The sequence below is a fragment of the Mauremys reevesii genome, linkage group 7 (genome assembly GCF_016161935.1).
Source record: "Mauremys reevesii isolate NIE-2019 linkage group 7, ASM1616193v1, whole genome shotgun sequence".
Classification (NCBI taxonomy): domain Eukaryota; kingdom Metazoa; phylum Chordata; order Testudines; family Geoemydidae; genus Mauremys; species Mauremys reevesii.
Window position 1 is genome coordinate 107,008,230 of NC_052629.1, and position 13,296 is coordinate 107,021,525.

Genomic DNA, 13,296 nt, shown 5'->3' on the forward strand with positions numbered 1-13,296 from the left:
ACTGGCTGGTCCATATGTGAATGCCACTAGCTAGTAGGGTCTGACTTCTCACCTTTCAGCTTTAAGCATCTCTAATGCATATACACACTTCCACTTTCCTCTCAGCACATGTCCAGACCTTTGTGTCATGTGACAGTTAATAGTAGAAGGGCTCAGATTCAATTTAATCCTTCAGTGCTATCACTTTCACTAGTTTCTATGTGCAAGATCCATCATATAAAATGTAGTCTCATCATTCTTCTCCCTTTTGCAAAGAGAACTCAAGTGACTGCTTAGGTGCATTCTACATGCAGAGTACATCCTTAAGTTAAACTCAGTCTTAAGTAATTGTCTTCTATAAACACCATCATTGGAAACTGAACTATTGAATGTAGTAGCCTGCTGTACCCATTCATCTCTTTCATATTCACAGTTTACTTGTCAAAGAACTACTTTGTTCTCTCTTTAATAAAATTAGCAATTTTAAATCTGTTACTGCCAGTTTCATTTTCATGTTAGGACTTGAATTAGTATTGTAACTGTTAATTGGCATAAAGATATATTTTTTTAAAGATGGTATCAGCACAGTTGCTGTGAACTTTTTTCTAGGGTGTATATATAATTAATTGCTTTAAACAAACAAAGTTTACATACAGAAATACGATTCATCCCATATAGCTGAATTTCCTTGACACTAGATGAGATTAAAGCATTGTCTGATAGTATAGTCAAGGGCATTGTTGGCAGCTGTGAAACTGATTGTGGCTATTCCATATTGATTTCTTGCTCAGTTGTGTTCTTTTGATGCTTGTTATCTAAGAATTGATTTTTCTGCCCTAGATGAAGAAACTGAGGATTTGTACCTTGTGGATTTCGCTCAGAAGATCATAGACAAACGGAGAGAAATACATGATCTGTGCGAGAGTGAAGCTGCTAGAAAGGCATCAGAACAGGAGGAAGATAAAGAAAAGACACTACCTGAAATAGAAATACCACCCCCACAGGACCCAAATGAAGAATGGTTGGTAATACCGTATGGACAGAACAAGTCTGACAAATCTGTTTTTATTTTTTTTATAATCTCATGTGCATTTAGTCTAGTTTATAAAACATCTTGAATAAGGAATCATTCTGGCTGATATGAGTCCATCACTTGTGATTATAACATTCTTTCCCTTTAAGAAGCATTTTTTCACGTGTCTTCTCAACCTGCAGGAAAGACTCCAGGTAGAATAGGTTATTTGTGTATAGTTTAAGATTAAGTTGTTTTTTAAATCTATGTAAAATTTTTAGTTTATTTTTATCTAAGCGCAATTATAGTCTCTCTTCTTATGTCAAAACTAAGAGCATGTAATCATGTGAAGATACCTCCTCAAATCCAACTCTTTCCTTTGGATGGATAACCATGCAGGCATTATTGAGCTTTATGAACTAGTTCAGGGAAAGACTTCCATTACATAGACCAGATTATGTAGATTGACCTCCTTTCTAAAATAGGGTTACATTTTCAAATTGAGGAAATGGGATGTTTAGACGCCAGTCCTATTCACAAACAAGATTTTTTTGTACCTGTGTAGCTGTTTGATTTTCAAATAGTTAAAATTTAGCTTCATAGGGTTCTTGTTTTTTACCCTTGAGATCACTGAGACAAAATGTTAAACTAGGTAATCTACCAGTTATTTTTCTTTTAATGCCATTATATAAAAGAGCAGAATGCAATAGGTTTAGAAAACATAATTTATATGCCTTACGGAACACATTATTTCCCCTTACTTTGTCTCATCTCTCAACGACATTGACTTGCTTAGTGCAGCCGGACTTGGGAATTCTAGAAGTTTCAGTGTGTGGGGGAGGCTGGGCTGTATGAGAGCTAAATCATTCTTATCTAGTGCATAAGGTAACTAATTTAAACTGAGCCTTTTTAGATTGAAAAGGGAAAACCTTTGATCTTCCAGAAAGAGATCCAGAAGTTCAAAGTTTCTCAAACTGCTAACATATTTGCAAATAACATTTCCTTGCACAACTATGAATTTTAAACTGCTGACCCACAATAGATGCTGTTTTAAGTACCCATGGTTTTGAGATGTATTGATCAAGAAAATGTGCTGTAAATAAGAATGATATTAAAAGGGCTTATATGTTTTCCTGCTGAAGATATGGGAGTTCTGATCCCCTTATCGATGCAGACGGTACATCAGACTTCCTGCCTGGAAGCATTATTTAACTAGACTAATTTTTACTGAAACAACCCTGCTCCCTTTCAAGTAATTTAATGCCCTTTCAAGTGGCATTTAATTTCAAAAGGGGGAACTATACAAAAATGAGGGGGTTAGTTAGGCAAAAGTTAAAAGGTACAGTGACTAAAGTGAAATCCCTGCAAGTTGCATGGGCCCTTTTTAAAGACACCATAATAGAGGCCCAACTTCAATGTATACCCCAAATTAAGAAAAACAGTAAAAGAACTAAAAAAGAGTCACCGTGGCTTAACAACCATGTAAAAGAAGCAGTGAGAGATAAAAAGACTTCCTTTAAAAGGTGGAAGTCAAATCCTAATGAGGCAAATAGAAAGGAACACAAACACTGCCAAATTAAGTGCAAGAGTGTAATAAGAAAAGCCAAAGAGGAGTTTGAAGAACGGCTAGCCAAGAACTCCAAAGGTGGTAACAAAATGTTTTTTAAGTACATCAGAAGCAGGAAGCCTGCTAAACAACCAGTGGGGCCCCTTGACGATCAAAATACAAAAGGAGCGCTTAAAGACGATAAAGTCATTGCGGAGAAACTAAATGGATTCTTTGCTTCAGTCTTCACGGCTGAGGATGTTAGGGAGATTCCCAAACCTGAGCTGGCTTTTGTAGGTGACAAATCTGAGGAACTGTCACAGATTGAAGTGTCACTAGAGGAAGCCGATTTAAAGGACAGGTTACAAACCTTAGTTAATAGTTCCGCAACTTCACATTTGAGTTCTTTCAGAACTCTTGGGTGAATGCCATCTGGTCCCGGTGACTTGTTAATGTTGAGTTTATCAATTAATTCCAAAACCTCCTCTAGTGACACTTCAATCTGTGACAGTTCCTCAGATTTGTCACCTACAAAAGCCAGCTCAGGTTTGGGAATCTCCCTAACATCCTCAGCCGTGAAGACTGAAGCAAAGAAGCCATTTAGTTTCTCCGCAATGACTTTATCATCTTTAAGCATTCACTATGATAAAGAGCTTTACCTAAAGCACACTATGTAAAGGGAGCTTCAAAGGAACAACATTCTGCGTGATTTCCTAGGCTTTTGTTAAACCAGTTGAATGATTACTGAAGCTCTTAGTAAATGAGCCATAGACTGATAATTGCATTATACTATAGCAATTTAGTATTTGTGTGAGAAGTCCGTGCTGCATCATTATTTTCACCACAGGAAGCAAATATTATGCTTGCAATGTTATTTTGACTTGGGAACTACGTGACATTGTAACTTGTAAACAGTTTTCAAACTGTCTTATGAAGGAAGACAGTTGGCTCAAAATGAGTGATATTTCATTCAATGTGATAAATCTGTCAGAAACCTTGTTTAAAAATATGTCCTTTTAATTGTTAAACTGGGCCTGTTAACTGTTAGGATGGAGGTAACTTTAGCACCCTGAATGTGAATGTTCTCTATGGAAAGTATTCAGTTGATTTTTTTATCCTTTGGATAAGAGTTCTATAAATCTGAGAATATAAATTGTGTGAAATTCTTTTTACTTTCATTACAGGGTTGATTATGTGGATTCCTTAGGCCGATCTAGACGCTGTATGAAGAAGGATTTGCCAGATCTGCTTAAAATGGATAAAGAACTTCAGGGGAAAAGGTATGGCTTCTCTAAAGAAAGTATTTTCTCCCACAAGATTGGTAGTGGTTTTATCAAAACTTCCTCTGTGAACACATGCATTTGTCCTAAACTATTTATTTCACTGGCAACTGAATTAATCCTCTGAAAAGTGTGTGGTAGATTCACATTTTAAATGGTGCCTGAGTTGAGGCCTTGTATGCCAAACTTAAACACACCGAATTTTTATAAACTACTAAAGCTCAGATTCTGATGGAAAATACTAATGAAATCTAAAAACTTCACTGTAGAGCATTGGCTCGTATTTGTCCTACAAACAAAGGTTTATTAAATTTAATTTAGCAGCCTATCGGGTACTTGACTTGTTTTTTTAAGAACTGTGGTCCTTCTATAGAAGTTGTATTTTAGTGTGCCCTAAACCTAAAGAATCCCAGCAGATGAATATTTTTTTGTCCTGGATGATCTGATTTCAAGGCTTTTAATAAAGTCAAATACATGACGTTCTGAGTGAATTTGTTAGAACTCCAGTTGAATAGTTAATTACAGCTATTCTGATAAAACTAATAGCAGAAGTGAAAATTATATTGGAATGAAATGTGCCATAATTGAGCACTTATATTATTGAATTGTAAGTTTTCCTCCTTGAAAATTCTGCAGCCTGTTCTTTATAATTCAAAAGAGAATGAAGAATATAAAATTGCATAGGAAGTACATTCTCTGTATTCACCTAGATAAGTAGTCTGCAATCATATTTTGCTCTAGCCTAGCTAGATTATGAGGGAGAGAAATGTTTCTGCCTCCCAAGGGAAAACATAAAAGTATTTTCTTCCTCAGCTACTGATGTTCCTCATTTAAATGTTTCGTTATTTTACATTAAACAAATAAATGCTGTTCACGTTTTTGTATCCACTTCACATTGGTGAAAGTGTTGCTGTTATTCTACTTTTGGTGACTATTCTATTGAGCACTGGTCATCTCCCACTTCTATTTTCAGTTATTAGTGACTTCACAATGCCTGTGAAAATGGTATCAACTTCTTTTTAAGGATGTTTAATTAGAATTATTTTACTGTGCTGTGCCAGATGTGGTATCATACCTTTCCTCCCTCCTCTATTCTGTAATGTACAATAAATTCCCATACTGTGCACACGACTGTAGTATCTTGGTGCCTTCCATTAGTGTTCTGCAAACTATGTCCACACTTCTGATGAGTAATTAAAAATGGCTTAGCTGTTGTCATACTTTCATTGTTCAATACCAAAGAACCTTTACACTTTGTTGTTTGGGTTTTGTTTTTTACTAGACAAGGCATTGAGGAGACGACTCTATTGTCTGAAGATATGAGACGAGAACTTCAGCGGCAGCAATGGGAAAGAGAGGAAGAAGAGGCCCTAAAGAAACCTGTGGGACCCATACATTATGAGGACATTAGAGAAAATGGTTTATATTCATTCCTTTGTATGGTTTATCTTCACTGGAAGATAGTTTTTAGAGGAAGAAGGTGTAATTTATCACGAAGTATAAAAAATACTCCAGTATAAGTATATTCTCACCTTGTTAAACTGTGTTAGAAATAGCCACTTAATTTACACAGGGATAGCATGCATTCATCTACTGACAGAAAAAATAAATAAGGAAAAAAACCTCCTAGTCTCCTAAGAGAAGTTGCTGGGAAGCATCATCACGTGAGTCAATTAAAACTAGACTGGACATAACACTCTAATGCTATTGTCAGGCAGGGCAGTGGGCAAGATGACCTAATGAGTCTTTCTCCAATAACTTATACCCTGGTGATTTCAAGGCTGCTGCAGCTGTAAATCTGATGAAACCTAACTGTAGAAAATTGTTCCTTTCAGAGGCCAGACAGCTTGGTGTTGGCTACTTTGCCTTTGCTCGTGATGGAGCGCGGAGAAATAAGCAAATGGAGACTTTGGAAATGCTAAGAGAGCAGGTATGAAGCTAAAAGTAGATCCATAGCCTGTGCTAGGAACAGCCTTGGCTCCCCATCTTTATATATAATTTTGGAACCTTGCACTGTATACCATGTAGTAAATGTGTTGGAAAATAGTAGCAAAACCAAAACTACTTGTGTAAGATGTTGAACTGCAGAGCATCAACACCTGTAGTTGTCCACTCATGATCTTTGATGCTGAAAGGCAAAATATTTAGAAATAAATTTTCAATGGAAGTAACCTGAAGTCTGCATGCAAGAAAGTGTTACTGTAGTTGTGTCAGTGAATGGATATTTAGACTTCAGAAAGCCACTTGCATGCACAGTTGCAATAATTGATAAATACACAGCCATGACTCCTACCCACTGGAATTTGGCCCTTAAAGTTGAGGAACCACTTTTCAATTATTACATTTTTGTATTAATTTCTGAGTATAAAAAAATGTTTAAAAGGCTTTTATCCTATCAATATAGGGAAAGGGTTGCAAGAACAGGTACAAAGTTACATGCATAAAATAAATGTTGAAATCCTAAAATAAACCCCTTCCCCCATTTTGGCTTATCATTCATGGATTTCTTTTGAGTTGAGATTAGGTGTAGCTTCAGTGAAAAATCTGTTTGTTCTACTCTCTAGAAGTTTTCATCTTGTATCTGAAATAAGTATCTTTACACCTCTTCCACATGCCTCTCTATAGCAAGCTACTTAGAACAGAGACATGTTTTGTTTGGCATACTTAGCCAAATTTTACTGTACCATGCTCACAGCTTAAACCAATGGTAGTAAGTATTATGCCTGGTAGTGTGTGCAAGTTTGAATTCAAGGAATGGGGTAATTTCCCTCCCCATTGAGACAATGGAGCTGGTAATCAGTTCATTTCTGGGTATAATTGAAGGAAATGCACAGTTGACTATAACCAAATACAGGATTAACTAATGAACATTTTTGGTTACTGTTAAGACCACAGACCAAAGGACTAAACGTGAACATTTAAAGGAAAAACGAAAGGCAGTTCTGAAAACAAGGCTTTCTAAACTTAAAGCAAGAAAGATAAAGAGACTAAGAGAAGATGGACTAGAGGAAGAAGCAAACAAACTAGAAAATGAAGGTATGGTCTGTAACAAGTATCTTTGTTTTAAAACAATCGTTCTCCCTCAGTATCGTGGAAAAAGTGTTCTGTTCAGATTGAATATCTGTGTTTGAATATCAACGTTATATATTTTGACTATATTAAATTATGTGGCTTTGAAAAAAATAGCAGTTGAAATTAATTGCACATAGGTATAAAATCATATATACTAAAAATAGTTCTTTCTGTGGACAGGAAAGTGTTGTTGTTGTGTGCATTCTCCTGCCTTTTAGGTTCACACCTGCCAGGAAGAATTATGCAGGTCACCATTTAAATATATGCAATTCTAGCTTGGAATAATTTTTTTAATGAGCGAGAATAAAAATGATAGCCAATTAATTGAGGTATGAAGAAATACAAGCAATTTGTTTAGAGCTGTCTTGTAGGGAATGTCAGATACTGTATATTCATAGAATTAAAGTGATTGCAGGTGATAATTAAGGGCCAGAATCTGTATTCAGATGACTGTGCACAGCTATAGGAGGCATACGTTTGCTATTAAGCCTATAGCTTAATTTATGTAAGCAGAAAAACCCCTTCTGCCATGTGATTTTTGTGAGAGCTGTTTTAAGTAAAAGGTTCAGTATGTACAAATGGACACATTCCAAAGCTTATTTGTAACTTGGTGGTACAAAAAAGAATACCCTCTGGTAACAGCAGTCTGTGGGTGAGCATGATGACATTAAATAATGCTACACAATTGAGTGTATGTCTTCATTGCAGAGTTAACTTGAGTTATCTACACTTAAATTAACTCCACTTGAGTGAGAGAGTGGCCACACTGTGAAATCACACTCAAGCTACACAGAGTGGTTGTATTCGTGGCTAAGTTGTGCCATCTCAACCTTTAACCTAGACGCTCTGATGGGTCAGCAACCACACTCAAATTAAGGGTTTTTGTGTGGATAAACTCAAATTAGAGGCAACACGCAAGTTACAAGCTCTGAAAAAGGTGAATGTCAGAAATCATGTAAAGGGAATATGGCCCCATTTCACAACTTGCAGACATGAATTTTTGAGTGCTAATCCCAGCTCTCCACTGGCTCCATCTATGGTATTAAGTCACACTATCTGCTTCCTCATCTGTAAAATAGATTTAGTACTTTCCACTTCCCAGTAATGAGAGAGTGCTTAAATGTAAAGTGCTTTGGAAATGCAGAACAGTAGTATATCAATGTTAAGTATTATTCTTACAGAGCAGAATAAGAACACAACTTTTTTCTAAGATCACTGAAGTGGAGATACGTGCGAGTAATGTTTTCACTCTTTCCTAATTTCCCATTGCCAGTAGAACACTCAGCCTGTTTACAGTGAAAAGCTAATGAAGGGTCGTAGATTCATTTCTAGATTATCTGGTTTATCCACTATGGCTTTTGAACTAATGCACAGTAAATTAAAAACAAACCAACAAAAAACACCTGCCCAGTGAGGTGCGTTTCATTCTAATTAGATAACTGCTGTAGACATTATCAGTGTGAATGTGGAGTAGCTCGTGTCATGTATTCATCCTATAATATTTGAAAAATAAACCTATAACAAATTTCTTTTCCCTTTTTCAAAAGAAGAGGAAGACGTTATTGGACCACTACCAGCTGAACCAGAAGCCCCTGTGGCTCCAAGAGTTGCAGAAAGTAGAAAAGTGGAGGTCATCATTCAGGAGAGAAAAGATACAAAGGCTGGTGTGCCCTATGTTCGAGAGTGGGATAAAGGGAAAGGTAAGAAAACTGAACTATGAACGTAGCATGGTATAGTCAAAAACACTGTTTATTAATGGGATCAGAATTAGTGTCATTTTTATACATGATGAACCTGAGAAGTAAAGTAATATACTTTCCCTTTCCCCTTCCCTTTTAAATTTACATTGTCATTACTTTATGGTGAGCCCTAGAAAGAGATTGACAGCCTTGACCATGACATGAGCAGCTGCTGTAACATAACATAGTCTTACCCTTCACACAGGTTATTGCGTTCCATACAAAGATACTGATGGAGGAAGGTTGAAGTGTGAATTTTTTTTAGTTTATAACCTATCCTGATATGCAAAAATAATTGCTGTAACTTTACACTATGCCAGGGGTAGGCAACCTATGGCACGGGTGCCAAAGGCGGTACGTGAGCTGATTTTCAGTGGCACTCACCTGCCCGGGTTCTGGCCACTGGTCCAGGGGACTCTGCATTTTAAATGAAGCTTCTTAAACATTTTAAAAACCTTATTTACTCTACATACAGCAATAGTTTAGTTATATATTACAGACTTATAGAAGGAGCCCATCTAAAAACGTTAAAATGTGTTACTGGCACGCAAAACCTTAAATTAGAGTGAATAAATGAAGACTCAGCACACCACTTCTGAAAGGTTGTCGACCCCTGCACTATGCGGTATGGATGGGCAGGATGTGTCACACAGAAGACCTAAGCTCTAAATGCATGAGTAGGTAGAGTATTGCACCAAATTACATAAACAGACACCATGGAGGCAAATGTAGTGTGAGGTCACTTTCCCTAAAATGCTTCATGGTAGAAGTGAATTTTGAGGGAAGGATGTGAAGGAAAGGCAGAAAGGCTGTTGGCACACAGTGAGTAGAGGTTGTTCCATGATTCTTGTGAAGGAAGGTGCATGTAAGAAGATAGGAAAAGGGGAAAAAGAGGAAACAGCGAGAGAGATGTGGGCAGATCCTTGAAGATGTGGACAAGTAGTTTGAAATTAATGCAAGAGAAGTGGGTGGGTGGGTGGTAGAAAGTAGTAAATTTGGTACTGAAGAGGTGGCCCTCCCTCATAATGAGGTATAGTTAAATATGTGGCTACAGCAATTTGTATTAAATTGTCAAGAGTTAAGTGATGTAGTTAGGACCACCATATTAATTTATACTGAATACAAATTTTTGGCTTTTGGCCTTCTGGTTACGAGGCAACATCAACCCTACTACAGCACATGGGGGTAAACTTAGTTTAACTGGCCAAACTTTTTCTTAGAAGGGAACAGAAGTGCTCTATGAAGAAAGTAACTAACTTTATATCTGAATCATTAATGTATGTGTGCCCTCCGCTCTGCCCTTGCCTTTATTCATGCTGTGGTAACACTTGGCAGCATCTTCCTTTTCCCAATGCTAAGTGACTTTGCTGTCTTTCAAATCCTCTCTCAAAACTCACTCCTTCCATCTCACTCCCTGCCATTAATCTAATCTCAGGCACCCTGGCCAGAGTGCACCAAAGGAGCATTGTGACATGACGCCTGACCTCTAGGCGCTAGAAAACTACTGGAACAACACTGGGATTTACAAAGCCTGAGTTTGGCACTTAGGCACCCTAGACTCTGATTCACAAAAGCCAAGACGCTAGGCGGAGAGCTGCCTAACCTAGCCCAGGGGGAATGCTGACGAGGGCTGTATACATTTGCGCGCTCACTCTCTCTCACCCAGTGACTGTTCCACTGTGGATAAATACTTAAATAGTCATTGGGCCAGAGAGCAAGAGAGAGACTCTGTAGCCTAATGGTTAAGACACCCACCGGGGAGGTAGGCGACTCCAGGTCCAGTCCCCCTACTCTGATCATTCCATTATTTATCCACAGTGGAACAGCTTCAACACGGGAGACAGAGGGCCCCACATCAGAATAGCCCACAGCATAGTGATTAGAGTGCTCTCCTGTGAGGTGGGAGACCCTTGTTCCACTCCTTGTCTTTGTGGTTAGATTGTAAGGACCTCTGGCACTCTGACAAAAACTTCGTCACATTCTATAACTTGGGAAAAAAACTTAGTTAAGCCTCCTATGCTCATACTTGTGAGGGGCATCTTTTTTTAGTCTGTGTTTGTACAGCACCTACTACAATGGGGACATGGGCTATGACCAGGACTCCTAGATGCAAGAAGTAATGGGCTTAAATTGCAGTAAGGGAGATTTAGATTAGACATTAGGAAAAAATTTCTTAAGTGTAAGGAGAGTTAAGCACTGGAAAAAATTACCTGGGGAGGTTGAGGAATCTCGGTCAGTGGAGGTTTTTAGGAACAGGTTAGCAAAACGCCTGTCGGGGATGGTATAGATCAGGGGTTCTCAACCTTTTTCTTTTGAAGCCCCCTCAGCATGCTATAAAAACTCCACTGCCCACCTGTGTCACAACTGTTTTTTCTGCATATAAAAGCCAGGGCCAGCATGAGGGGGTAGCAAGCAAGGCAATTGCTTGGGGCCTCATGCCACAGGGGGCCCTGTGAAGCTAAGTTGCTCAGGCTTTGGCTTCAGTCCCAGGCAGTGAAGCTTCGGCTTTCTGCCCTGGGCTCCAGCCAGTTTAATGCTTGTCCTGCATGGCGGACCCCCTGAAACCTACTCACTGCCCCCCCAGGGGGTCCCGGACCCCTGGTTGAGAACCACTGGTATAGATAATACTTATTCCTGCCTCAGTGCAGGGGATTAGACTAGATGACTTATCGAGGTCCATTCCAGTCCTACATTTCTATGATTCTATACTATCACAATACTACTAATATAAATGGTACTCTGCAACAGGGGGTTCTCAACCTTTTTCTTTCTGCCCCTCCCCCCCCCGCCACATATGCTATTAAAAAAAAAAAAAACAAACACAGCCACATGCTATAAAAACCTGTGCCACAACAACTGGTTTTCTGCATATTCAGTAGATTAAAAGCCAGGAGGTAGCAAGCAGGGCAATTGTCTATAGCCCCACACGACAGGGAGCTCCACAAAGCTAAGTTGCTCAGGCTTTGGCTTCAGTCCCGCACAGCTTGGGCTCTTGCTTTCTATCCTGAGCCCCAGCGAGTCTAATGTCGACCCTGCACTCTGGTTTATTTTGGGGGACCCCCTGAAACCTGCTCACGGCCCCCTAAGGGGCCTTGGACGCCTGGTTGAGAATCACTTCTCTACAAATAGTGTGTAGACCTAAATTACAAATAAAATTTGAAAAAATAGTTACAAGTCAGTGATTTGTAAATCAATTTGTAGCACCAAAAGCACTGTAAGATGAGCAGTTCCTTGCTCTGTTTAGAAACTTTTGTTTGCTGCAGTTAACATTTGTATTGGAATAGTGTAAAAAATCCGTCTTCAGAACTAGAGCGCCTTTTTGCTATACATTGTACAAATCCACAGCACCTGCCCCCAGGAGCTTCTAATCAGTTGATTAGGTTCCTGTACCACTGTACATGGAGTAAAAAGCTGTTCAGGTCATCTTCAATGTAAAACGTATTTATCGTGAACTTGAGCTGTCATCACATTTCATAGCTACCTTTAAAAATTTGTCATGGGAAATGATTGACTAATAGAAGTTAAAATGCCTACCATTGTAATGAAATAAGCACCATCGCAGGTCATAGCACATTCTGACCTTGTTGTCTACCCTAGCATAATGGTCATTTTTAAATATCTGTGGGTTCTTACTGCTTTGATCGCATTTAGAACGTGGGCTTCCCCTTACAATTAGCAACTGTCTTCTTAAAATAACCAACATTGTTTACTACAAGGGGTAAAAGTTGTCTTAACATTTTTTTAAAGTGATTTGGTTCCTGAGGTTTGAAGCAAGTGGTGTGTCAGCTTAATACTGATGAAATTAAGTGAAAGACTCTAGTGCAGATTACTTCAAGCAATTCAGTTTTCCATTTCTGTTAAACATTGAAGAATAAATTCCTTCACAGGAAGGGAACATAAATGATCTTTGTACAGTAAAATTTGTTTTCAAGTCACCCTGTTTTTCCTATCTAATAGAATTTACTTTTGGAGAATGGTCAAAGAAACGTGCAGATGAACGAGATCCGGAATTTGCACCACCTTCCAATTACTTTGTTTGTCAAAAGAGAGCCAATAACTACCAAAGCCAGAGTTGGAACAAGCTTGGATCCTCTCATGAGAAACTGGGACAGGAGTCAACACAGAACAAGCCGTTTCCATCGACGCAGAATTACTGCAACAGTTCGGAGGATCAGCAACCAGTTTACCAAAGTCTAGATGACATGTTGTCTTACTACAAACAAATGACTTGAGCTTATCAAAAGCATAAGCAAGAATCTTAACTTAATTCTATTTCACTTATTTATGTTCGTAGCATTCACCTATTGTTTTTCCCAGGTTTTGGGGAAATAAGGTTCCTGTAAGTAGATACCTTATTAATTAAAGAAATCTGTCCTGTGAAGTAATGCTGTCTGACTTCTATCACACAACAGCCACACATTTGCTTCATCAGTGCTGTATTGTATTAAAAGGATAAGTTTTGATGGTGGTATTTGATTGTGGTATTTGACACTTATTTTTTACCCTATAACCCTATTCTTTGTGATTCTCCTGCATTTTGTCCGTTTTGAAATTTATGAATAGAGGTGTTATTTTAAATAGGTAACGCTTGTTTTAGTCCTTTTTCAATGAGACCCTTCCCCCCCCCCCCCCAAAAGGACATTTTTATAAGAGCTAACTTCTAAGAAG

At 38.3% G+C, this 13,296-nt stretch overlaps 1 protein-coding gene across 2 annotated transcripts in view; it reads left to right on the forward strand.

The window, feature by feature from the left end:
• CCDC174 (coiled-coil domain containing 174) overlaps positions 1-13,099 on the forward strand; it is a 20,234-nt gene extending 7,135 nt beyond the window's left edge. Inside the window, exons 5-11 of one of the 2 annotated variants that reach the window (XM_039546783.1) lie at positions 820-1,000; positions 3,722-3,817; positions 5,100-5,236; positions 5,653-5,747; positions 6,706-6,853; positions 8,440-8,589; positions 12,586-13,099. In XM_039546783.1, coding sequence (XP_039402717.1) covers positions 820-1,000; positions 3,722-3,817; positions 5,100-5,236; positions 5,653-5,747; positions 6,706-6,853; positions 8,440-8,589; positions 12,586-12,860 — 1,082 coding nt within the window. In that variant the 3' untranslated portion in view covers positions 12,861-13,099. Of the gene's footprint in view, positions 1-819; positions 1,001-3,721; positions 3,818-5,099; positions 5,237-5,652; positions 5,748-6,705; positions 6,854-8,436; positions 8,590-12,585 lie in introns of both variants that reach the window. The other variant, XM_039546782.1, reaches the window with a different exon arrangement.
• Positions 13,100-13,296: the final 197 nt, after the last annotated feature.